Source organism: Macaca mulatta, chromosome 7 (genome assembly GCF_049350105.2).
Source record: "Macaca mulatta isolate MMU2019108-1 chromosome 7, T2T-MMU8v2.0, whole genome shotgun sequence".
NCBI classification, from domain to species: Eukaryota; Metazoa; Chordata; class Mammalia; order Primates; family Cercopithecidae; genus Macaca; species Macaca mulatta.
In genome coordinates, this window is record NC_133412.1 from 29,416,155 (window position 1) to 29,443,562 (window position 27,408).

The window sequence follows — 27,408 nt, forward strand, 5'->3', positions numbered from 1 at the left end:
GAGGAGGAGATGGGAAGGAGAGAGAAGGAGATGGGAGGGAGGCAGGAGGAGATGGGAAGGAGGGAGGAGGACATGGGAAGGAGGGGGGAGGAGATGGGAGGGTGGGAGGAGGAGATGGGTGGGAGGAGGAGATGTGAGGGAGGAGGAGGAGATGGGTGGGAAGGAGAGATGGGAGGGACAAGGAGATGGGAGGGAGGGAAGAAGAGTTGGGAGGGAAGGAGGAGAGATGGGAGGGATGAGGAGATGGGAGGAAGGGAGGAAGAGATGGGAGGGAGAAGGAGATGGGAGGGAGGAGGAGATGGGAGGGAGGAAGAGATGGGAGAAGGAGATGGGAGGGAGGAGGAGATGGGAGGGAGGAAGAGATGGGAGGGAGGAGGAGAAGATGGGAGGGAGGGAGGAGATGGCAAAGAGGAAGGAGAGATGGGAGAGGAGATGGGAAGGAGGGAGGAGATGGGAGGGGAGGAAGAGGAGATGGGAGGGGAGGAGGAGGAGATGGGAGGGGAGGAGGAGGAGGAGATGGGAGGGGAGGAGGAGGAGATGGGAGAGGAGGAGGAGGTGGGAGGGGGGAGGAGATAGGAGGGAGGGAGGAGAGAGGAAGGAGGAGGGAAAGGGAAGAGAAAGAGGGAAGATAGGTGGAGGGAGAAGGGAGGGGGGCAAACAGGAAGGGGAATAAGGAGGACACAGGGAGGAAGTTGGAACTAACCCTTCCTGAAGATGTGCTAAAGAATGAAGTATGCATGTCACATATTTTAGTGCCATCCCATGTTATAGATGGGGAAACTGAGGCTGAGAGAAACTCAGATATTATCACATATTCTGTGAACGTGTCAGAGCTGGGTGTGAACCAGGGTCAGACCTCCTTTGTCACCATGGCGTCCCTCTAACTCACAGAGGAGTCCCAATATCAGGGGTGCCACCTTTCAGTCAGCTGGCCTGGCAGCTACAAGAACCCGGGACACAAGGGCCCTTATAACCTTGTGCTGTTTTAAACCACTTATAATCTAGAGAGGGGTGCGAAGGAGGCAGAAGGGCAGGAAGAGGGCAGTGGCAATGGGATGCCCGCCTCTGGCTCGCCTGGGAGAACAGGGACGGCTGCCAGGGCTCCGCCGGTGAGAGGCTGACCACGCATTCTAAAGCACTGGACTTGGCTTCCTGTCACAGGTACTTCCCATAAATACCCATCACCCACACCTTTCTGCCTGACTTTCGTTTTTTCTGGCCTGGAAGGGGGTTGCCTAAGCCTATACATCTCTAGGGGCCCATCTGTTTGGCCCCTTCACCTCCATTGGTTTCGTAGGTTTATCCCCAAGTCCTCTGGAAAAAGGAAAAGCTGATTATAAAATGCACTCAGCGTTATTTTCGATCTGCAAAACACAACCTATTCCATGGAGCTTACCCCTGAGTCTCCACATGCTGTCACATAGTCCAAATCCCGGCAGCACCCCCCGTGACAGCGCAAGCTCACAGCGGAGGGGGCTTCCTGCCCATGTGGGGAGTGGAAGCATTCTCTGGAATACTTTCCCTGGGCCTGTAAAGTGGCTTTTTGGATTGGAAAATCACAGTCTACTTTGCACATATCCTGAAGATGCTCTCCACCCCTCCAAACATAGAACCCGGAATGTGCTTCCCCTGGGCCACCTTTCCTTCCTTTCCTGTGCCGACCTTCACTTCTGGGAGCCGGAAGGCACACTGCAGAGCCAAAAAAAAAACAAAAAAAAAAAAGGCTGTGGGACAGAGGGCTGGGCATGCCACCACAAGGCGGCCAGCTGCACCAGAGGCCACTATGGGACATTCTGGAGCAGAGCTCAGGAATCCCATGGTGTCCCTGACCCCTTCAGCAGCTGGCAGGAGCTGGCCAGACACTGGGCCCATTTCCTGAGCCCCTGCCCAGACTGGAATCTACTGGGACTTAAAAGCACTCTCTCTGGGCTCATTGGAGGCAGGCAGAGGCCTTTTATTTTTCTCTCTCTACCCCAGACCCCGGTGTGCAGTAAAACCACCAGTAACTGCTCTGCAAATGATCAAATTATTATGTTTATTTGAAGTGAGATGATGGAAAAGCTGGCCGGGCTGATTTTGGACCGAGTGGCCCATCACGATACCTGAACAAGCAGTTGTGAGGGTGGGCCTGGCATACCCCTGGAGCATCTGCTCCAGGCCTGTCCTATGGCTGTGCCCAGCTCAAGCTCTGGAACACTCTCTCTGAGGAGCAGGGCCTGGAGCTGGGCTTGCAAAGCCAGAGCTACCACCAGAAGAAGGGCTGGGCTGGAGCAGGACCAGGAGAGGAGACCCGACAGTCCAAGGGACAGGGTGCTCGCAGCTTTCAGGCGCAGCCAGAACCTGCCAGCAGACCCCAGGCCACCCACGAGGCCGCAGGGCAGGCCTCACCAGGAATGACATCTGGTGTCTGAGGTGACCTTTTATTCCCCTAGATAATAATGCGTGCCATCTTTTTAAATGAGAAGTTTTCTAAAGCAAAGACTAAGCATCTACATCTTACAAAAAAAACAAAAAAGGAAAAGAAGGGATCCTATGACAAAAAGTACTTCCTTCTTCCAGAAGGAATTCTGAGTCTCAAATAAAGAGAAGATCTTCTTTCAATATTGTTTTTCTTTCTGTATAAGAGAAGCAGACATTATTATTCATGACTAGCAATCAATTTGCATATGTAATTATAATTGCAATGCAATACATATGGATATAATTTATATGGACAAGATCCACTTTAACCTAAGTGTTTCCACTAATTCTACTAATAGGTTTTTAAATAAGTTTACTATCCTGTGTTCCCACACAGAGTTTTGCTTGCTCTCAGAAGCATTTGTTTACAAACAGCACTGGCTTTCCTTTCAATTCAGAGAAAACGCCCTGTCCAAGTGACACAGTGACATCATCATCATTCATCAGTCAAACCACCTGTCCTTTTGAGGCATTTCTCTATGTCATTTACAGCAGTTCACCATAGACAAAAATGTTTTATCTGAAAAAAGACAATAGAACAGGAAGCTGAAAAAGACACTTTTACAATAAAAACATTCTAAAAAAAGTGATTTTTGTCTGATTTCATTTGGAATTGGAATTTGCTTCTATCCAGACCAGTTACCAGTCCTCAGTCCATAAAACCAGCACTTCCAGACGAAGGTTCCAGGCATCACAGTGCACAAGAAATATCAGACTTTAAAGTGCTCTGAAAATGAATTGACTCAAAGAAATAATACGGACTATATTAACTGCTGAATTCTACTGGTGACAGAATGAGTTGAGGCTACTATAATTTAGAATAACCTTAAAAACAGATACATTTTAAAGTGTTCCAAAAGAAAAATACTGTACTTGAAGGTATTCTTGCAGTGCTGAAGGCTCACACTAGTGTATTTCCAGAGGTGACAGTTTTAATAGTCATATTGGAGACGCTTAGTGACCTGTGAGCCATGGTTGCTCCCCTAAGCTAAACCGCAGTAAACCTAAGCTCCTCTAGAAGTAGTATCTATTTACATGTGAAGATTTCAAATTCTCAGGTATACATGAGTGCATTGTGAGATGATTAGGCCCAGACCTGTGAAGACACAAACAGATAGATTTTAGACCTTTGTAGTTAACAACTTATAAAACTTGAGCTTAAAGAGATAAAATTAGTCTATTCACACACATGCATGGGCATACACACACACACACACACACACACACACCCCATCCAAAATAGGGTGCTCCTGTGCCTTAGAAGGATAACACTGTACTCCTAGCAACGCAAAGGTGCTTCTTTGGACCTGATCCCCTCCTCCCTTAGTTAATTGTTTGTGGGGCATCTGCAGCCTCCTTACTAGGGTCTGGTTACTCTTACAGATTGACAACCAAAACCATTTGAACCCATACAGCTCACCGTATACATTAACAGGACTTTACTCAACAGATTGACATCCAAAACCATTTGAACCCATACAGCTCACCGTATACATTAACAGGACTTTACTCAACAGATTGACAACCAAAACCATTTGAACCCATACAGCTCACCGTACACATTAACAGGACTTTACTCATTTAGGACACTCTTACCCAGGAAGATGAACTCACAGATAACTTTTTTATTTGCTTCAGGAATTTTGCAAAAATCCTAACACTAGACTACTCAACTTACCCTCTTTAGAAAATACACCCATGTCTCAGGACAATATAGAGCATCAAATGAGTACTTACTTTTAAAGGGTTCGTTCGAAACCCTCCCCCACCCATGTCCAGCAATCCTAAAACTATTATATCACAAAGTTGTCCAATCCTAATTAAGTGGCCCCCAACAAAGACCTGCCTTAAACCAGACCAAAAAAACCTCGTGCATGCCTTTGTCCTCCTCTTCTGAGATGCCACTACACCTCTACCAATTCTTGATGTTCCACACTGAGGTAAGCAATCAATTTAGCTTTGCTCTATGAATGGGCATCTTTTTTTTTTTTTTTTTTGAGACAGAGTCTTGCTCTGTTGCCCAGGCTGGAGTGCAGTGGGATGATCTCGGCTAACTGCAACCTCTGCCTCCTGGGTTCAAGCGATTCTCCTGCCTCAGCCTCCCGAGTAGCTGGGACTACAGGTGCCTGCCACCACGCCTGGCTGATTTTTGTATTTTTAGTAGAGACGGGGTTTCACCATGTTGCCCAGGCTGGTCTGGAACTCCTGACCTCAAGTGATCTGCCCACCTCAGCCTCCCAAAGTGCTACAATTACAGGTGTGAGCCACCACGCCCGGCTTAAACAGGCTATTTTGGTAGTATTTTGGGGGAGCCAACACTCAACAAGGTTATGGAGCTATCTTTGAGAATTTAATGAAAGCCATGAGGACAAAATGCATACACCCCAAATTTGGCATATATAATTTCAGGGGCTTCTCTTCCAAAATTAAGCTATAGGAAAACTAAAAAAAAAAAAAAAAAAAAAGGAAGATAAAAGTAATAATTTCAGGGGCTTCACAGCCTCTTGGATCTGTGACCCTTGTCATCACACGGTTAATAATTGTAATAAGAACCCTATACTATAGGAGAAAAGACTGGTTATCTGTGGTTTGCCAAAGGCTAGAATCACAAGAATCAGACTTTTAGGGTCAAAAGGAACTTTCTGGAGGATGAAGCCTAACTATTCCCTCACCTACAGGCTGATACGCAGTTGTCGAATCTATACGAAAATACCTGCATTGATGGGGCACTCGCTACCTCTCCAGGCAACTAGTTCCTCCTGTGGCTGTGGGCAGAGCGGAAACGAGAGCTCCGCGAGGCTGACCAGGCCCACCTGAGCTTACTCTGAAAGCCTTCCCTCTGCTTCAGAAGGCCCGTCACCCCTCCCCTCTCCTCTCACACACAGGAAAAGAGAAAACCACCTCTCTTACTCTGAGGGTATGATCCCATGATCCTGAGCAGAAAGCAGTCCCATCGGGGGAAACTCGTAGAGTGCTAACGCGGTTTTCATGGCCAAACAGGATGGAGACCCGGGACCCTTTGAGAACATCCCAGACGTTGATAGTGTAATCATTGTATCCAGCAAACAGCAGGCGACCTTGAAGCAGGGTGAGATGATAGCTGTTAAGCCAGTTCCTTGCTTCCTGTTTCTCATTACATGACTGTCACTCACTCACTCATTCAGTAAGCAGTGATTCAGGCCCACTGAGTCCTAGGCACTGTACTTTGCCTTGAGGATTTAAAGGGGAGAAAGCACAGTCACGGCCCCTGGTGGAGGATGTGGGGCCGAGAGGAACAGATCACTGTAGCATCCCATGGTAACAGCCATAATGCAAGTGCTTTACACACGTAAAGTGCTATGGGACCAGAGAGGAAGGGGGATCAAGGGGGGCACTGCAGACACAAATAAATTATTTCTAGTCATTTGCTAGTTAACAACTTGTAAAACTTGTTTAAAGAGAGAAAGTTAAAGTGACATTTGAGCTGGCTCTTGAGGGTTGAATAGGAGTCAGTCATGCAGAGAAGGCAGGGAAAAGATGTTCCAGGCAGTAGCAGGAACTTCATGTGCAGATAGTCTAGGGATGTGTCTGGGGAAATCGAGTGGTCCAGGTAGCCAGCCTGTTACCTCTGCTTTAACTTTCCATTTTGCTTTCTTTCTTTGACATGATCTTTCTGGAGCTATGCTTTTTCACTAGCAACTTCCCACAAAGGAGCCATGAGCTTCATTCACGGCACTGAGAAGGGACTCATTTTATTTTTTCCCTTTGAGTCGGAGTCTTGCTCTGCTGCCCAGGGTGGAGTGCAGTGGCACAATCTCAGCTCACTGCAAGCTCCATTTCCCAGGTTCAAGTGATTCTCCTGCCTCAGCCTCCCGAGTAGCTGGGATTACAGGCATTCACCACCATGCCCAACCAAGTTTTGTATTTTTAGTAGAGACAAGGTTGCACCGTGTTGGCCAGGCTGGTTTCGAACTCCTGACCTCAAGTGATCGCCTGCCTTGGCCTCCCAACGTGCTGGGATTATAGGCGTGAGTCACAGTGCCTGGTCAAGAAGGGACTCTTGCTTAACCTCCACCTTAGAGAAAAGTTCCCTTTGGGGCATGAAGAGAAGCAAAGACTGGGGAGAAAAATGCCTGAGAGCATTGCAGAAGTGAATTTCTGACACTTCATTGCCTTGAAGGACAGCATTAGGTGAGTACACAGCCTTCATCTCCCCCTGGAGTGAATGGGGCTAGGGGAAGTTGCCTGGAGCAGGGCAAAGTGGGAGGTCAGAAGCTCAGAGGAAAACTGGTGCAAATGTGGATGATTTTGCATACTGGTCCACAGGAAGCTCGGTTAATGAAAAGGAACTGAGTGATGGTGGAGCGCTAGTTTCATTCCGGTCCTGTCTTACAGTCCCGGGAAAAGTTTCTGAAATAAAATCTTACCACTGAGGGAGAAGTCCACGCTGGATGCTCCAAATATGATACTCTCTTTGGAATAGATGGCGACCTCCCTGTCTGCCCGCAGGTCATAGAGGCGACACTGGGGGGCAAATAAATAAAGCAGCACTTACTTCTGGCTTCAGTTTGGTGATGTGATGACCACAGAGCTACAGGTAGGTGCTAGTGACTTGTGCAGTTTAAAGGATGAAGGAAAAACTTCTTAGTTTTTCCTACTGTTATTTCATCCTTTAGTCCCGACTCCTATTAATTTCTATTAGTCAGTAAAGAGTCCCGATTCCTATTAACCTCTATGAGTCAGTAAAGAAATGACAAATATAGCAAATTTCTTCAGGTATAAAAACAAAAGGAAGCCCCATTTTTTTTTTTTTCTGATAAAGGGCACATGTTGATTGTAGAAAATTTTGAAATATTCAGAAATGTATACAGAAGGAAATGAGGGTCACCCTAAATCCTAGAGGTATTTACTAATTTTGAGCTGTTTCCTTCAGTCCTATTTCTATTTTATGTGTGTATCTGAATGGGCTGGATGTTTCACTATTGCTTCTATTAACATTAGGTTATACCTACTTTCTCATATCATTAAAAGAAAACTTCAAAAAACGTTATATATATGGTTACTGAATATATCAGAATCTATTTAGCCAAATCCTGTTGTTTCGGTTGTGTTTAATTTTTCTCTTTTATAAATATTATGATGACTCTTCTTACATAAAAATCTTTACATGTGTTTCTGGTATTTTCCTTAGACAAGGTAAGAAATAGAATCCTTAGAAGAGTTATCAGGAAATAGCATGACCAGATCAGAAGTAGAGATGTTTTATTTTCTATTTTATTTTATTTTGAAATGGAGTTTTGCTTGTCACCCAGGCTGGAGTGCAATGGCGCAATCTTGGCTCACTGCAACCTCTGCCTCCCCGGGTTCAAATGATTCTCCTGCCTCAGCCTCCAGAGTAGTAGGGATTACAGGTGCCCGCCACCTCGCCTGGCTAATTTTTGTATTTTTAGTCTCATTTAGTAGAGATGGGGTTTCACCACATTGGCCAGGCTGGTCTTGAACTCCTGACCTCAGGTGATCCACCTATCTTGGCCTCCCACAGTGCTGGGATTACAGGCATGAGCCACCATGCCTGGCCAAGTAGAGATGTTTTCAAGCTCTTGATTCGTATCTGCCCTCTAGCAGGGTGATGCCAACTATCCTGACCCCAGGCTTGTTCCAGGCTCCCCACCAACCCAACCTCTGAGCATTTCTTTGCTAATCCAAGTGGCAAAATGGGCATCCGACCACTGAAAACTTAAAACATACATTTCTTTGATTATGGGTGACTTTGAAAACATTTTCAGGTGTTTACTTGCCATTTTGGATTTACTGCTTTGTAAATGACCTGCATTTTACCCTCTTCTTTAATTGGAGTGTTCGTTTTATTGCTTATGTAACCCTATTCATATCTACAGGATTTCAACTTGGCCTGTACTGTATGTGGCAAGAAGTTTCCATGATGTATTCCCTTATGTTGTTATATAGCTTTGACATACAGAAGTTTTACTTTTTCATTATTTCAAAACTCTCAATCTATTCTTTTGTAATTTCTTTAGCAGAAAATTAGAATGAAAACCATTATTTCATAAGGTATTTTATATTTTGAGGGCAACAAGAAAATATTTTTTCTCTTGAAAATAATTTGGCAATCAGTATCAAAAGCCTTAAAACTGGGTCTATTTATGGCTCAGCAAGTTATGTCTGAGAATGCTAAGGAAATGATAAGCAAGGTACAAAAACACTAATAGCAATGTTTTTAACAGAAAAAAAAAACCTTGATAAGAGCCAAAAATTCAAGACGAATGTCACGTTCATAATATGGAATACAACTCAATCATTAAGAAAATGTAATGGAGAGAAATATTTATCGGCCTGGGAAAATGTTCACATTCTGTTAAGTGAAAATGCCAAATTACAAAGCATTTTGTTTGTCAAAAAGAAAAAAGTCAGAAAGGAATTCATCCAACTATGATTTTTCTTGGGTAAGGAGATCAAGGTAATTTAATATTCCCCCAAATTTTCTTCATTGAGTACTCATTACTTCTATAACCAGAAAAATAGTTATTTTCTAAAAATAAGTTAGCAGATCCCTCTATTGAATAGGAAAAGCTCTCAATAACTTAGAAACATACCGTAGCATCATCTGACCCTGAAGCAAAGGCATCTCCACTGGGGTAGTACCTGCAGAGAGAAAGTACTTTATCCAGGGTGGTGATTCCCGACCCTGGATGCCCATCAGAACCATGCTAGGCCCTTGGAATCAGAATCTCTACTTCTAGGGACTTAAGGAATATTTGCAGTAGAAGACAGAAGAGGAAGCTCATACGTCAGGCCCACTGACTTCTAGTTTTCTTCCCTGTTAGTGGGGGACAATGACGCTGGCCTTGTAGAGTGAGATAATGTGTGTTGATATCAGGCACAGAACACAGAGCAGACCCCCTGTAAATATAGTTTCCCTCAATCACATATCTAATTCCTAAGACTTGGCCCAGAGCTCAGGGATAAGAAAGGGGTTATGAGCACAGACACGGAATCAGATGCACAAAGCCACATGGGATGTCTGCACTGACCATTTACTACCTGCGATACTTTTGGCAAATGACTTCCTCTTGCCCAGCCTCAGTTTCCTCATCTGAAAAGTGAGAGTAATAATGCATATTTTCTGCTGTGAAGTTTACATAAGACAGTCCATGCAAAGAATCCGGCATGGTGCCAATTAAAACACATTCCATGAATGATGATTATTACTGCTATAGTCATTCTCTTCTCGATGATTAGTGAGAAATATGGGTCCTAAATTATAATCCAGAGGCAGAATGAGAGCAAATGTCTTTAAACCCCTCCGCTCTGCCTCACCGGGCTGTGTTCCCCACACCTTCCATTGTTTCTTTTTTTGTTTTTTTTGAGACTGAGTCTCACTCTCTCACCCAGGCTGGAGTACAATGGCCTGAACTCGGCTCACTACAAACCTCCACCTCCCAGGTTCAAGCGATTCTCATGTCGCAGCCTCCCAAGTAGCTGGGATTACAGGCACATGCCTCTATGCCTGGCTAATTTTTGTATTTTTAGTAGAGATGGGGTTTCACCATGTTGGTCAGGCTGGTCTCGAACTCCTGACCTCAAGTGATCCACCCTCCTAGGCCTCCCAAAGTGTTGGGATTACAGGTGTGAGCTACCACACCAGGCTTGTTTCTTCTTTCTTGTGCCAGTGACTTACCCTATAGCTCCACAAAAGCCAGAGGAGAAGCAGCCCTTTAAAACAGCTAAAGTTATTCCTCCTACCCGCGGGAGGGGAGAGTCAAAACATTTGGCAAACGAGAGGGAAGCTTGACTTTGTGTGACTAACTTACACTGGCCTGAAAGACGGGGATGGAGAAGAGAAAAGCTGGATGAGAAATGTTAACCATTTTCAGCTCTGCCCCAGTCAGTCCATCACGGTGTGGGCACATTATGTTTTTGAAAGCATTATGAATTCATGGAGTATCTGACGCATCCGTATTCCAATGTCAAAATGATTTCTAGACTAAATACCATTTGGGGCCACATGGGCTATGATTTCCTTCTGCTGGTGGGAAGTTCAGGGACCAAGTGTATTATCTTCCAGGTAATACGTAGATTATCTGGAAGAGACTTTTTGTGCCCCCAGTGTTCCCTCTCTCTCTCCTATAGCTATGGTTAAATAAAAGCAGGATTTTTTTGAATGGCACCAAACCCAGGGGGTGCTACTGGAATTCAGTGGCTGGGCCACACGGATGGTAAATGTCTTACATGGAACATTCCCTTACAATGAAATGTCCTTCCCAAAATGCTAATAGTGAACCCCACTGAAAAACACCGGTTTGTTTTGTTTTTCCTGGGCACACGGCAGAATGAAAACTGTTTCTAGTCTTCCTGTAGCCAGATGTGGCCATATGATCATGTTCTGGCTCATGGGATGCAGACAGAAGCGATAAGTGCAACTCTCCTCTACCAGCCAGCTGGAAAGAAGGCATGGTGGTAGGCCAGTGGGGGCAGGAGAGGGAGCACCATCCTAGGGAGTGGGTTGCGAAGACAGAATGAGCTGTCATAGCAGCTCAGATTTTAAGGTGAGAAAAAACTTCCATCTGGTTTAAGTCACTGTTATTTGGGCTTCTCTCATACAAGCCCATGTCCTAACTAATCCAGTGTACTACAAAGGGCATGCTAAGAGAACAATGACAATGCTCAGTATAACCTCAGCCTTGGGTAGACATGGTAGCCAGTGTTTGCCCTGGAAGAAAATCAAAAGGTACCCTGAACATGGCCCACTGAATCAGTCCCTGTAGCATCCGTAAGATGAGTCTCAGCATCAATTTACAATTAACTAACTTAATTGAAACTGCATTCACTCTATATAGAAAAATGGCCATTTAAATTTTTAAGTTATAGTGTTCTCTATCAATAATTGGGTTTATGTCTCCATTTATCAACATCATCTTTTATTTCTCCCATTAAGAATTCATAAATAGTTTAAAAAGTTTGGTTACTTCAAATACTTTAAAAAGCAAGATTTTCTCTCTCTCTCTCTCTCTGACTTCCTCAGTGCAGGAGGAGATCGATGAGTAAATTGGCCATGCAGTGTGGTCCCCCTCACACAGGAGGGCACCTAAGTCAGCCCTGGAAACCAGGGGGGCTTCCTGTACAGAGGGAAGCTTAAGTTGAAAACTGATGGTCAAAGGAGGTTAGAGGCAGAGGGCTCAGGGGAGATGAAACAGCTCAGGTGAGACAGTGTGCATTTTATTTTTTTATTATTATTATTTTGGAGAAAGAGTCTCACTCTATCGACCAGGCTGGAGTGCAGTGGCGTGATCTCGGCTCACTGCAACTTCTGCCTCCTGAGTTCAAGCGATTCTCGTGCCTTAGCCTCCCAAGTAGCTGGTATTACAGCCATGTGCCACCATGTTTGGCTAATTTTTGTATTTTTAGTAGAGACGGGGTTTTACCATGTTGGCCAGGCTAGTCTCCAACTCCTGACCTCAAGTGATCTGCCCACCTTGGCCTCCCAAAATGCTGAGATTACAGGCATAAGCCACAGCGCCCAGCTGAGTGTGTGCATTTTAAAGCTGTACATTGGCCCTCCATAGCCATGGGTTCTACACTCATGGATAAAATCAACTGCAGATTAAAAATATTCTAAAAAAGAAAAGGATTGTTGCATCTGTACTGAACCTTTTTTCTTGTCATCATTCTCCAAACAATACAGTCTAACAACTATTTACATTGCATATACATTTATTAGATATTATAAGTAATTGAGAGATGATTTAAAGTACATGGGAGGATGTGCATAGGCTATATGCAAATACTATACCACTTTAATTTTATTATTTATTTATTTTTATAACTTCAGCATACCCTGAGAAAATACTACATAGTTTTATGTAGGATTTTGGTATCTGAGGGAGGTCCTGGAACCAATCTCCCACAGATACCAAGGAATGACTATACTTTATTAATACATAGGGGCTTATTTTTGTGGCTTTATCTTCTATCTTGCATTTTACTAACTTCATTTACTATCTGTAGTGATTTTCAGATTGATTTCTTTTGATTTTCTAGGTAATTACTGCATATTTACAATAAGTGAGAGTCCTTTTGCTTTTTTCCTTATCCCACATTTGAGGGCAAGGAGTACTAAAGTACGTACGTATTGTTTTTTGTTCTTGTTTTTTTTCTTTTTTTTTTTTTTTGAGACGGAGTCTCGCTGTGTCTCCCAGGCTGGAGTGCAGTGGCGTGATCTCGGCTCACTGCAAGCTCCGCCTCCCGGGTTCACGCCATTCTCCCGCCTCAGCCTCCCAAGTAGCTGAGACTATAGGCGCCCGCCACCACGCCCGGCTAGTTTTTTGTATTTTTTTTAGTAGAGACGGGGTTTCACCATGTTAGCCAGGATAGTCTTGATCTCCTGACCTCGTGATCCACCCGCCTCGGCCTCCCAAAGTGCTGGGATTACAGGCTTGAGCCACCGCGCCCGGCCTTGTTCTTGTTTTTAAGAGAAACAATTCTCGTGTTTTCCCACTAAGTATAATGAAGATTCTTGGGAGTTCTGAGTATAATGAAAATACTTTATAAACTGTCTCAACAATACCATCTTCCATACATGGCAAGTCCTGACCTCTCTCTTAGGATCTAATTCATGGATCCTGCTACTTACTTGACATCTTGAATGTTTAATAGGCATCTCAAACCTAACCAGCCCCAAAGAGAGCTCCCCAATCCATATGCAAAACCCACCTCTTCCCCCTATCCTTCCAGTCTTCCCTGTCTTAGCACATGGACTGCTGCTTACTGCCCTCGATAAAAGACGTGGGTTCCCTAAGCTCAGGGTTCTTCTAGAGTGCATCCCTTGCATCTGCCAGTGTCATTTGGCCCTTTTCATGTCTCCCTGTGGAACTGGGGCTCAAATACCAGCACAAACAAGCTGATATCCTGGCTATTGCCATTACTATCAGTAATAAACTGTCTTTCATCTCTGACCCAGGAGTCTCGTGTCTTCTACCAGCATCCATGAGCTATGGCAGCCCAACTTGTTAACATGTAGGTAGACAAAATCTCAAGCCATTTCGTAATTCTTGACATTTCTGTCTCCACCACGTCTTCCTTAGTTCCAGTCACCATCGTTTCTTTGTTGAACTCACACAACCACCTCTAACTGGTCGTCATTTTTCCATTCTTGTTCCCTACAATGTCTTCTCCATATAGCCAGTGATCTGTTTGGTTTGTTTGGGTTTTTTCTTTTTGAGACATGGTCTCACTCTGTTGCCTGGGCTGGAGTGCAGTGGCACCATCTCGACTCACTGTAGCCTCAATCTCCTGGGTTCAATCGATCCTCCCACCTTAGCCTCCTCCGCACATCACCATGCCCAGCTAAATTTTTGTATTTTTTTTTTTGGTAGAGACAGGGTTGCACCATGTTGCCTAGGCTGGTCTCAAACTCCTGGGCTCAAGCAATCTGCCCGCCTCGGCTTCCCAACAGAGAGATCTTTTATGATCAGGTTAGCCACCCCTACCCCTCCCAACTCAAAACTCTCCAGTGACCACCTGGCCTTTTTTTAGGTCCCTTAACCTCTCATCTCTGTGCTTTTCCCCCAGCTCTTTGCGTGCCTGGCTCTTTCATCATCCTGGCCTCAATGTAAATGTCACCTTCTCAGTAAGGCTGTCTTTGACCTCTAAGAAATGACCCATCCCATCTCCCTATTTTACTTTTACCATAGTAGTTATCAGTATCTGAAATTGTATATTTGTGTTTGGTCTAGTTTGTCTCCTGTAAGAGAGTAGAGACCTTGTCTACCTTGTTCACTAGTCTATTCCCAGTTTCTAGAATAATATCTAGCATATAAATACTCAGTAAATATTTATTGAATGAATGGATGAAAAATGCTGATTCAACCTAGGGAGGATATTAATTGCTCCTAATGCAATTAAATTAAAATTCTCCATGAGTTCTGAAGCACTGTTCAGTTCCACCACAATCAGCCTTTCTTCCTGGGGAGGCCTCTCTCAGCCAAGTAAACTGATCTGGAGGCGGTTCCTTGGCTAAGGATTACCCAAGCCAGGCAATGCCGGCAGAACAGAGAGGTGGCATGAACATTCTACTCACTGACCGGACACTGTTGATGTCAGACTCATGTGTTTCAAAGGCCTGCACGCACTGACCGGAGCGCATGTCCCACACCATGGCTTTCTTGTCACATCCCTACAAATGCAAAATTACCCAGAGTTATGGCCACTTCAAGGAATGTCTATAGACAAGGCACGAGTCCCAGTTATATAACAGAGACCATTTATTTCCTATTAGCAAATGGTTGACAACACACTTTTCTGAGACTAGCTTTACCTGAGGGCAGTCTCCTCAGTCAGAAAGCCCTTAGCAGCCTAGAACTAGGTCTTGGGATGGGAGGCAGGAGGCAAGGCACTCAGTTTCCTCTTTTAGCTTGTTTTCTTCTTTTGAGCATTTCTGAATGGAGGCAAACCCTTCTTACCCTCCCCCGGGCATCTCCCTTCCCTTCGTTTTCCCTCTTTTCTCTCTTCTCTTTATACTTGCCTCCCTAAGCCCAGAGGGCAAGGCAGGCAGGCAGTGGTGCGTGGTGGGCCCTCTCTAGCTGTGACATTAATGGGTTGGCAGTGCCCAAATGGAGCAGCTGAGAGTCCCAGCTTTGTTTCGGTGTATGGAGCAGCCCTCAGCAAAGCTGGAGAGCCAGGCGCCCCGGGCCATCTGCACCCTCAGCAGCATGCCGGGCTGGGAATCCGCAAACCAGAGGCCCATCAGGGTGCTGCCATTGACGCGCCGGGTGGCTTAGGCAAGTCACCTCCCCGGACGTCTGCCTCAACACCTGTAAAGTCAATGCTGTCTTCAGGTTGCTAACATGACCCAGAGGGTCACAGACGTGAGGGTTTTCCCATTATACTGTCAAGGCTCTGGGAGCAGCTTGATAAGTTCCTGCAGAGTGGTCATGTTATCAAGCTCAAGAAGTAGAATGTGGACTCTCAATAGTCAAATAGCTTAAATGGTCAAACAGCTTAAACAGTCAAAAAGTAACAGCTTAAAATTGGTGTCCAAGTTATTGGTTTCAACTTGGAGCAGAGGGAGGTGTGTAATGAAGCACCATCACACATCTGAGGAAGGCCCGTGGCCCAAGTGTCTTTACTGAAAATGTGGGCAAAGAAACCAGAAAGGCCTTCACGTCTTTAGAGGACAAGAAATTGGATGCAGTTTAGTGCTCTGGATGAGACAATATGATCTCCAGTAATAGCAGTAATTTTTAAAAACACAGTAGAGTCGAGGAGAGAGAAACACAGGGATACCAAGGCACAGGGGTGAGACATCTACACATGGCCGAATACCCAGGAAGAAAATCAGGGTCCCTGCTGACTACAGCTCATACAGCCCTTGCCTGGCTCCTAGGATCGATGTGTGGGCAGCCTGGAGCAAAGGTCCCTTAGGTGTCCCAGCTGCAGAAGTCACCTGACAGTATGTGCGTCACTGTCCTGTCTCACCACTGCCTCCTGACGGAGGTGAGACAGGACCCGTGGGAAGGTCAGCTGGCCCAGCTCTCTGTCCCTATTCTCAGGCTGTCCACAGAAAGACTCGCCCCTCCCCTTTGCATACACACTGCAAACTCTTTCATCTACTGCTTGCCCCATCCTGGGGAGGGAAGTGCAAACACCACTGTGCACTATGCCCAACTGATAGAGGATGCAACTTCCAGTCAGGCAGCAAAGCCCCGACCCAGGCGCCCTGACTGCTAGTCTAGCACTTCTCTGAGTCTCTGTGGCCCTGTGTGCCAACTCTGAGCTTTCAAAGCCTCTGTTTCTTGCACCCTGTGATGGGAGGGAGGATGGTGGCTGGTAGGGGTGGGGTGGGAGAGTGCCCCACAGGCCCCAAGGCCCTGGCGGCATCACAGCGTTGCCTCAGCTCAGTAGCCATCTGACCTGCCATGCCCTTGTGCGCGTCTCTGATGCTCTCAGATGCTAAGTCTCTGCTATTTATTTGAGGAATGACATTTTAAAATGTGGCAGATATACACCTTGAGTTGCAGCACTCATACAGGACAACATTCCAGATTACTCTGTAGACTGCTAACATCAGTGGCAGAACAGAAGGAGGCCCTCACAGCTCAGCCCTGTAGCTGCCCACCAAGCCCCCCAAGAGGGGCCTGGAACCAGTGCAGTCACTGCAGGAGCTGGGGGTTTAGTGGGGAGTTGAGGACAATTCCTGCAGTCCCTTCTAGGGAAGTGCCTAGGCTAATCCCATGAATGGACAAGAACTGCCACCATAAGCCTCCTTAGTGGACACAGGAGCCCTAGGGAGTTTCCGTTGGGTCTTTACCCCAGACACGAAGGTGTTTCCAGTTTCTGAGGGGGCCAGGTCCAAGCAGAGGACGTCAGCCCCATGTCCGTGGAAGCTCTGCAGTAGCTGCCCGCTCTCCACGTCCCACAGGGCACACGTGCCATCGCCGCTCGCTGTCAGGATCTGCCCGCGGAAAAGGACAGGAAGTGGGTGGCTGTGGTTATTGCTTCTGCCAGGTGCAGTCAATCAGAGGCTTAACGTTCTGCAGGAAAAAGCAGACTCTACACACACACACACACACACACACGCAGACACACACACACACGCGCGCACACACACACACGCAGACACACACACACGCAAACACACACACACGCAGACACACACACACATGCGCACACACACACGCAAACACACACACGCAGACACACACACACGCAGACACACACACACATGCGCACACACACACGCAAACACACACACGCAAACACACACACACGCAGACACACACACACATGCGCACACACACACGCAAACACACACACGCAGACACACACACGCAGACACACACACACGCAGACACACCTGCTGTATCTGGGTTCATGCACAGAAATCTCTCTCCTATACAAAGAAGGAAAAAGTACATTTCCTGCACTCTCACGGTCCTTGAGTTGTGTGTATATGTGCCTGCCTCCCTGCAGAGCTGAAATCCTGGCGGCCTCATGGTGGTACCTACAGGGCTCTACACACGCCTGGCTCGTAGGAAGTGTTCCGTTAGTCTCTGCTGCACGTTTGAAACCTTTGATGCCTCCCACTGCTGTGCGGGCCAGACACTTAAAGTTCTTCTTGGATACTGATGCACATCACTGGGCTGCTTGCTAATACAGAGTCTGGGGTGGGGCCTGAGAGTCTACACTTCTCACAGGCTCCCAGGGAACACTGAGGCTGGTCACAGGACACACTGGGAGCAGCAGGGGTCTAGGCAGCATCTTGTTGGACACGTTCTCTGTTGTTGCTTTTCCCAAGCACAGTGCTGTTCAGAGGCTTCCCAGGACCACTGACGAGAGCAAGAGGATATTCATGCATACACAGGTTCAAGAAACATTTGCTGTGTGCTGACAGTGTCTGCCAGGCACTTTGCTAATGCATGAGGGTTTGCAGAAAGATTGTGTCTCAGTTTCTGTTCTCCCAGAATTCAGTTTAATAGGATTGCCAGTAAGAATGAAACTAACATAATTCCCCATCCCTGTGTTAAACAATTCTGGGACCAGGCCAACTTTCCTGTTACTATGTTAAACCAGACTGAGACCGAGTAAAAATAACTTCACTGCTTGCTGCAGAAAATACCTGCTCCTGGGAGAAAAGACTGTGAATCCATTAGACAACTTAACAAGATTAACAGCTTGCTCATCCAGACTCACTTCAAGACTGTTCCCTTGCTGGGCTCACCAATCCAAAGCTAAAATGGCTTTGCAAGACCCACCTTCAAATCACCAAGCCTGGACCCTGAAATCCTCTAAGTACCCTTCCCTAATTCCTCCATTTTCAGACCCTACTAAGATTCTGCCAGTGCAGGTTCTCCCTTACTGCAGGAGGTCAGATAACCTTAGCTTTGCTTGGTTGCAAGTATTTCTGATGTTCGCTTGGGGAGTTGACATCACCAGTGGACAAGGATCGAAGACAACAGCATGGGTGTCTCACCACTGCCTCCTGACGGAGGTGAGACAGGACCCATGGGAAGGCCAGCTGGCCCAGCTCTCTGTCCTTATTCTCAGGCTGTCCACAGAAAGACTTGCACCTCCCCTTTGCATACACACTGCAAACTCTTTCATCTACTGCTTGTCCCATCCTGGGGGGGGAAGTGCAAACACCACTGTGCACTATGCCCAACTGATAGAGGATGCAACTTCCAGTCAGGCAGCAAAGCCCCGACCCAGGCGCCCTGACTGCTAGTCTAGTGCTTCTCTGAGTCTCTGTGGCCCTGTAGTTACTGGGATCCAGTGACTGGATCCAGGTGTGCACACAGGAGGGTCCCAAATCCAGTGTGGTGATATCTGAGTTGGTCTTCAAGGAAGAGTGAGAGCTGGCCAGGTGAAGGAAGGGAAGGGGAGAGAGAAACTCCAGGGGGGCCTATGTCTGCACTAAATGAAAGGTGAGTCTGTTCACAGGTGGGGACTCAGCCTGAAGCCAAGAGGGCACTCTGGAAGCTTCTGGGCAGGAGAATGAGAAGAGCAAACGTATATTTTAGGAAACTCTGGCGGAGGCCCAAAGAGCCTCTAGATAGCTTACGAGTACAAAGGTCAGCCATAGAGTAAAGGCACACGGGGGTGCCGGGGGAAAGACACGGGGGCGGGGCTGAAGTTTTACTTTTTGTCACTGCCAGTGTGTGTGAGGCCTGGGCTCTGGCTGAGCATACCTTCCTGGGGTTGGGAGAAACGCAGTGAGGACTCAGTTCAGGGCCCTCATAGGCCCAGCTGGCGGCATCACAGAGCCCTGAGCCAGCTGGGTACTGACAGCAACGGAGGGGACCTGCAAGGGAGAAGCTCTGGATAGCAGAGCCTCCCTACTCCCTGCCTTCTGGCTGCTCCACAGGGCCTGGGTGGGGTGATAAGACTGGAGGAAGTGGCTCTTGCAGCGTAAGTGTCCGCAAGATAGTCCTTTGTGGGTGATGACTGATGGCTGAGGAAAGAAAAGAGGAATCAGGCCTTATGTGCCGCTAGCACACAGTGCACCCACCGACCACACCACACCTTCAATTTCCAGCTGCTGATAGGGTCTCTCCTCCTCACCCTTTGCCCCCTTTGCCTTTTTCTTCCCCTCTCTCTTATATGTTAGGCCTTGCACATAAAGAATCTCATTTTTCCCCCAGCACTTTGGGAGGCCAAGGTGGACGGATCACCCAAGGTCAGGAGTTCAAGACCAGCCTGGCCAACATGGTAAAACTCCATCTCTACTAAAAATACAAAAATTAGCCAGTTGTGGTGGCTCATGCCTGTTGTCCCAGCTATTCGGAAGGCTGAGGCACGAGAATTGCTTGAAGCTGGGGGGCAGAGGTTGCAGTGAGCTGAGATTACGCCACTGCACTCCAGCCTGGGCAACAGAGTAAGACTCGGTCTCAAAAAAAAAAAAAAAAAAACTCATTTTTTTTTTTTCTTTTTCTGCAGGGAAGGAACAAATTACAAGGAGGGGAATCTGCTCCCACCCTAGCATTGAACCCACTGGCTGTCCACAGGACCCCCTCCAGCCTCGACTTCCCTCAGGAGGCCTGCATACATCCAATAAGATGACTTAAGCTGGCAAAGTAGCTTATGGACACACAAAACCTGAACCGAGGCTGAATTTGGGTATTAATATTTTGTTAGACGCTTGAATTCCCTTAGTCTCTCCTGGCCCACACCCACTAGTGGTTGTTCCAACTCACCGTTTTCCTAACACTTGCAATAACTTACAGTTTATTTTGAGATACCAGGTCCAAACAATTTTCTTTAAGCAACGACCCAGTCTTGCTCTTTAATTTAGGAAATTTTCATACCATACTGTTCGGTTAAAAAAATGAATAGTTTTTAAAAGTTAAAAGTAGATTTCTAATACTTTTCAATTTTGTGTTTGTGATCTTCATTATAAGTAAAAATAAATTTTAAAGACCATTTATTCACATAAATGCATTAAACAGAACCCCTAACTCATTGTCACTCATTTGTTCTGGAATGCAGAGAATTTGTAGGTTTAATACCATAGTCTCATACCAGCCACTTGAGTTTCTCTTTTATCATCCTAGATCCCAGGGATTGAAGAAAGCTGGAGGTTCATGAGTTCAGTAGTACCCAAACTAGGCTGTGTATCAGAATCACCCATGAAGCTTTGTGTTAATAATAATAAAATTGGCTGGGTGTGATGGCTTACGCCTATAATCCCAGCACTTTGGGAGATCAAGGCGAATGGATCGCTTGAGCTCTGGAGTTCAAGACCAGCCTGGGCAACACAGTGAGACCCCATCTCTACAAAAAGTACAAAAATTAGCCAGGCATGGTGGCGCGTGCTTGCAGACCCACTACAGGCCCACCAGCTACTTGGGAGGCTGAGGCAGAAGAATCACTTGAGCCTGGGTAGTGGAGGCTTCAGTGAGCCCAGACTGTGCCACAGCACTCCAGCCTGGGTACTAGAGAGAGACCTTGACTCAAAAAACAAACAAACAAACAAATAAATAATAACAGTTAACACTTACTAATATTTACCAGGGACTATACTATTTATATGAATCATCTCGTTTAAGTCTCAGAAAACCTTATGCAGGACAGATTTAATACTTTACTATCCTCATGTGCAGGTAAGAAAAATGAAGCATGCAGAAATTCAAATGCTGTCTAGGATCACTAGCTAGAACATGGTGGAGCCAGGATCTAATCTTACTGTCTGTCTCCGGAGCCACACTTTACCTGCTCTGCCTCCCAGGCCACGTCCCCGCTGAGGTAGCCAGCTGAGACTTCCCTCTATCTCTGGCTAAGCTACTTGTTGGAAAAGAAAGCACCTTTTAACCTAGAGGTGCCCCCTTTCATCCCCAACCCTGCCCTGTGGCAACACAGAGTGAGGCTGATGGGTCTCCACAGAGGGGCTTCAGATGCCTGATGGTTGCGGTAGCCCCCTGAGCCTGCCTTCATCCAGCTTAAATGTCCTCTGTTGCTTTGGTTTGCCTCAGGCCCAAAGACATCTGGTTTTGGCCACTGCAGCCAGCCAGTGGCCACAGTGCCCCCTGCTGAACAAGTCTGCAAGATTCCTGGTTAGGCTCAAATATTAGGTGTAAACAACAGGTGCACAATGGCGATATTGCAAGTCCCAACATCCCTCCTGTCAGCAACTGAACAACTACCCAGCCACCTGACCTCCCTGCTTCTAACCTCCCCATCCCCCCGACATCAATCACTGAAGCCAGAGTAAACTACGGAAGGCTGTAATCTAACTCAGACACCCTCCTCTTCCAAACAAACCCAAATCTGACTCACCCCTTAAGGGCTCCTGCCACCTACAGGGTCCAGCCCAGGCACTCAGGGAGCCCTGGGATCTGGCCCCACCCACCTCTCAGCTGCCTGCCTCCCACTGTGCTCCCTCACACGCTGTGGCTGCCTGGAGTGGCAGCGGTCCTTCTTCACTGACAGCAGCAAGTCTGTGACCAACCCCTCCTGCTCGGAGCTCCCCAGTTCCGCCACTGTCCAACCATTACTGGTTTTCATGAAGGTCCCTGAGGGCCAGGACTGAGCTTTTGGCCCCAGAGCCATGTGGTATCTGGCAATGTGGGTAGTAGGTACTGAGAAGGTTTGCTGAATAAGTGTGAATAAATAAATGATGCGGTGCTTTCACCACTTGCTAAATAAAACTTAGTCAAACTGTTAAAGGTTGTGTTGTTTTCACTGTAGTGTATTCAAAGTAGAGCAAAGATTTAATATGGTGAAGCATCTTCTTTTTGCGTTGGTTAAAACAGGACTGTAAAGTGAGATGCACGTAGTGCCCAGCTCTGAAGCCCGACAGCTCAGTGAAGCTTTACACACGTTAGCACGCAGACCAGGGCACAGTAACTGCCTCTACCCCAGGGGGTTCTCTGCTCCACTCCCACCCTCGCCAAGTCAGTCAGAGGAGGATTTTCAATATGCCATGTAGTTTATCTCAACTCTATCAACCATCACTAGCCCCAACTTTCTCACGTTATTAAAAGTCATAATAATAACTGATGAGAAACAATGGGAGCTTCCCCTTAGAGCAAACTACTGGAGCACACCCATCTTGTTCACAGAGATGCCAAAAGCTTCCTCTCCTCTCTGCTCCTCTTTAGTGCTCCTTGGCAGGTCAACCTGACACCGGGGGCCGCTTATTTACCTGCATGTCAGAGTTGGTGAAGCTGCAGGCCGACAGGTAGTTGGTGTGCATAGCAACAGACTTCTTTTTGGCAGCCATGTTTTCATTTTTGTCAAACGTCAAGGGATACACAGAACACTTATTATCCAAACCACTAGGATGGAAAGAAAGAAGTACCAAAGGTTAATGCAGAGTAACAGAATATGTGTCTACTTTCCCAATCACATAAACTTTTCAACATATTCTCTTTAGCAGTATCATATATTGTAACCTTTCCTCCAACTTTTAAACTTTTTTTTTTTTTTTAAATAGAGACAGGGTCTCGCTATGTTGCCCAGGTTGGTCTTGAACTCTTGGCCTCAAGCAATCCTCCCTTGGCCTCCCAAAGTGCTAGGATTACAAGTGTGAGCCACTGCGCCCGGCCAGTTTGAAGATTTTCAAACCTACTGTAAAACTGAAAAAAAAAAAAAAAAAAAAAAAAAAAGAATAGTATACTGAATACCCAGATCCCTTCCCTTAGATTCAGATGTAACATTTTGTCTTATCTGCAGGGGCAAATTCTGAACCATTTGACTGCAAACTGCAGATACGACATTTTCCTTCTGAACACTTCCATTTGCAAATTTACATCTCCTAAAAATAAGAACAGTCTCCTATCTACCACATCCTTATCACATTTGAGAAAATCAACAAAACCTCCGTAACATCATTTAATAAGCCAGCCATATTCAATCTTCCCCTATTGTCGCTAGGATCCAGGGCCCAACCAAGGCTCACATATTGCATTCAGTTGTTACGCCTTTTTAAGATCTTTTAATCTAGAACAGACTCTACCTACTGTTTGTTGTTCATGACAGGAAATCCTAAGATTGGCTGTGTATAGAATGTCACATATGGTAGATTTGTCAGATGGTTTCTTAATGGTTAGATTCAAGTACTGTAGAACATTCTGGCAATAAGAGTATCAAGGTGCTACTGTGTACTTCTTTCTTATTGCTTCATGTCAGAAGGCTTGTAATGTCTCTTCCAAGATTGGTAAAGCCAACTTTGATTACTTGGTTAAGGTGGACCACTAGATATCTCCAGGGTAAAGGTAATTTGTTCATAATCAGTGATAATCTGTGGTGTGATATTTTTGAGACCATAAAAATATCCTTTCCTCAACCACTTTCATACAGGAACTTTATGAATCAAACCTTGCTTGAATCAAATATTACTTTAGGGGTGCAAAAGGCTGATTTATTTGGATAATGTCTTCCATATTTATTAGCTGGTGTTTTTCTGTAATAAAGAATCCTCCTTCCCACTATCACTGTACAGTCATAAATTTTTCTTCTTAATTGTATCGTGATCTATTATTATCATTACTACATTTGATGCTCAAATTACCCCAAATTTGGGGCCTCTTCAAGCCAGCTCCTGTTTTGTTTTGTTTTGTTTTATATATGACGCCTATTGGTCCTTGAATGTTCCTTTACTTTCTAGAACAAGAAAATATCCTAGCCTCACTTTATTCTTTTCCCCCCAAAGACCTAATCCCAGCCTTACCCTAAGGTGCTCTGCTTTCTTTTTGTAGGGAACAATATTTAAGATGGGGTCACTGTTTTCTGACGCACTGGGAAAGCCAAGGGTCCCTTCTGCTTTCCCAGCTTCCTGGGAGATGCACAGGTGTATCCATGGGTAGTTTCTTATCAGTAATTAGCTTTGGCAAACTTGTTTATAGAATGTGCAGGGGAGGCTGGGCGTGGTGGCTCACGCCAGTAATCCTAGCACTTTGGGAGGCCAAGGTAGACAGATCACCTGAGGTGAGGAGTTCAAGACCACCCTGGCCAACATGGAGAAACCCTGACTCTACTAAAAATACAAAAATTAGCTGGGCGAGGTGGCACACACCTGTAATCCCAGCTACTTGGAAGGCTGAGGCAGGAGAATTGCTTGAACCTGGGAGGCAGAGGTTGCAGTGAATTGAGAACACACCACCGCACTCCAGCCTGGGCAACAGAGTGAGACTCTTTGTCTTAAAAAAAAAAAAAAAAAAAAAAAAAAAAAAAAAAAAAAAGAATGTGCAGAGAATGATTTGCACTTAGGCTATGGTAAGGGATAAGCATGCTGTGGACTATGGTCCTCCCTGACCCCTGAGCTGGGATATGTCCTCCCCATCCTGAGTAATTTCTGTTGAGATACTTATTACTTAGGGTTATTTGCATTGGTACGAGAAGCAGGAAGGTTTTGCAGGGTGATGCATCCAGTGTTGAATCTCTGCTTTAGTACCCAACTAATGTTGTGATCTTGGTTACGTATTCATCTTCGAAATCCATGATGACACCTGGCCCAGTGCCTTGCACACAGGAGCTCGTAGTAAGTATACAATACCTAAATGAAAGCTTCTTGGGGATACAGCTCTTAAATGAGAAATACTTGTATATATAATCAATTGACACATTTTTTGGGGAAAGGGGATTGTGCCAATACCATTTGGGTTTTAGCTTTCAAGTTTGGAAACAACTGAGCGAGAGACCCAGGAGCCAGGTAAATTAAGATAAAAAATAACCCCATTATTACCTACGATGACATTTAGAGAATGTGGCATCAGTGCAGGTCTATGTGATAATACAGTTGCAGGGATGTCATACAGTCATGTTTGGGAAATGTTATGTCAGACTTGCCACTAGAAACTCAAATGAATCACAGCCACTCTTAGCAGTTTTGGGAAAGGTCTGGGAAGGGGAGATGGTACTTCTACCTGCGATAAGGAGTATTAGTTTCATCTTTGACGCTCCCTCATCCACTAGACCCCCATATTTTAAAAAATGCCTTCATAAGTGTTCATACCTTGAACTTCCTCTGCGTTGGCCCCTGTAACAGCCAGTGAGGCAGCCAGGAAAGGTGCTAGCACCTCCCACATGGCAGGTTGGGGAAACAGAGATGACAAAGATCAGGGCGCCAGCCATCCCTCCACTCTGAACTCTGTGTCTGCACCAAGCTAAGTTACCAGAAAGCTATCTATCTGGGCCTGGTAATGCTGCTCTCTTCCTTCCATCCTACTACCCTCATGGGAATTCTTGCGCTGCATTCCATTTAGTGAGGGTAAAATTAAGAAACAGCCACAGCATCACTTCCTAAACTACTGTTGAAGACATTGTTCACTGTTACCATATTTACTATACATTGCAGAAGGGCCTACCCAATATATTCTTTCTACAATTTAGAACTGCGTATCTAATAGTTCAATACTGGACACTGAGGGATTATGTAACACATCCAGCTCTATGCATCTGCTAAAATTCATGTCCAATTAGAAATGTATTACCCTAGGATTTAAAAAAACGTGGAGAACTTATGATTCCTACTGCGTTGTGAAGAACTGACGCTGCAGGAGAGGTCTGGCTTTTGCCCTCAGCCACTTGGAAGTGATCTCTGGGCCCCTGGAATGTCCTCCATGGTAAGAGTGGCTTGGTTTGCTTGGGGCTTTGGGCACCACTTTAATGATGTGATTTATGATGGGGGCTTTCGGATGCGTCATATCAGGTCTGATCTCCAGAGGAACTTGAGACTAAAGGTATCTGCCCGAACTTCTAGAGAAACTGGAGACTAAAGGTAAACCACACAGGCAGGGTGTGGTCAAGCCCCAGTAAAACCTCTGCACACCTAAGGCTCAGAGGACCTTCCCCAGCTGGCAATACTCTGCATGTATTATCATACACCGTGGCCAAGAGGAAACAGCGCTGTCAGCGACCACCCCAGGGAGATGATGGCTGGCAGCTCCATGTCTAGACTCCTTCTGGCTTCTGCCCCAGGGGTCTCTTCCTTTGGCTGGTTCTAATTTGTATCTTTCCACTGTAATAAAACTGTGGGAGTAAGTACAGCACTTTCATGAGTTTGGAGAGTTGTTTTAGAGAATTCCTGGGGTTGTGGGGACCCTCAAATTTGCAGCCAGGAAATGAAGTAAGGGGCACTCTTGGAACTGTGCCTGCTAACTGTAGTTGGCTAAACCCCTTTGCACCAACCTTATAATTGTGGCCTATTTCTCCCTTGCTTGCTTTCTCTAATAGATGTGTTACACATGTAGTACAAATATATATATGTGTATATATATATGTTTACATATATATCTTTTATTATAGCACCTCTTATCCTTTTAGGAAGTAGATGGTAATAAATTTTATATAAATACTGGCATCCATCTATAAAGTGGAGACATAATCCACTTTTGAGCTATTTTAAAAATTAAAAAATATGGGCCAGGTGCAGTGGCTAACACCTGTAATCCCAACACTTTGGGAGGCCGAGGCAGGCAGATCACTTGAGGTCAGGAGTTCGAGACCACCTTGGCCAACATGGTAAAACCCCATCTCTACTAAAAAAAAAAAAAAACACAAAAATTAGCTCGGCATGGTGGTGCATGCCTGTAGTCCCAGCTACTTGGGAGGCTGAGGCAGAAGAATGGCTTGAACCTGGGGGGCAGAGGCTGCAGTGAGCCGAGATCGTACCACTACACTCCAGCCTGGGTGACAGAGTGAGACTCCATCTCAAAAAAAAAAAAAAAAAAAAAGTGAAATACATGTATGTGAACATGGGTTCCAAAGGGACATGTGGTCTTGGCCACTGGAAGGAGAATGAGAATATGTCCCCAAAGCACCCACCCAAAGGGTGGGGACACTGGAGAAGATGGTTGGTGTGACTGGCTGAAGAGGGCGCCAAAACGTTTGCTTGGGGACTCAGGCTTTTTCTCTCTAAAATAAAATTCTTTCTTCCTGATTATAAAGAGAAAAATTCCCATAGTCCCATCATCCAGAAAGAACTACTATTTTATTTGGTATAGTTCCTCCAGCCTT

General features: G+C 45.8%; 1 protein-coding gene and 1 long non-coding RNA gene across 2 annotated transcripts in view; one reads left to right on the top strand and one right to left on the bottom strand.

The window, feature by feature from the left end:
- Positions 1 to 2,016: 2,016 nt before the first annotated feature.
- Positions 2,017 to 27,408, bottom strand: part of GNB5 (G protein subunit beta 5) — a 57,071-nt gene continuing 31,679 nt past the window's right edge. The window contains exons 5-11 of the mRNA XM_015142260.3: positions 22,595 to 22,727; positions 16,766 to 16,909; positions 14,541 to 14,632; positions 9,054 to 9,102; positions 6,867 to 6,963; positions 5,371 to 5,537; positions 2,017 to 3,556 (exon numbers count right to left, since the gene is read on the bottom strand). Of these exons, the coding sequence (XP_014997746.1) occupies positions 3,545 to 3,556; positions 5,371 to 5,537; positions 6,867 to 6,963; positions 9,054 to 9,102; positions 14,541 to 14,632; positions 16,766 to 16,909; positions 22,595 to 22,727 (694 nt within the window). The 3' untranslated portion in view covers positions 2,017 to 3,544. The remainder of the gene's footprint in view (positions 3,557 to 5,370; positions 5,538 to 6,866; positions 6,964 to 9,053; positions 9,103 to 14,540; positions 14,633 to 16,765; positions 16,910 to 22,594; positions 22,728 to 27,408) is intronic.
- LOC114679404 (uncharacterized) lies at positions 18,755 to 20,002 on the top strand. The gene is made up of 3 exons (XR_003731247.2): positions 18,755 to 18,878; positions 19,596 to 19,662; positions 19,891 to 20,002. It is a non-coding gene; the product is annotated as an uncharacterized LOC114679404 (long non-coding RNA).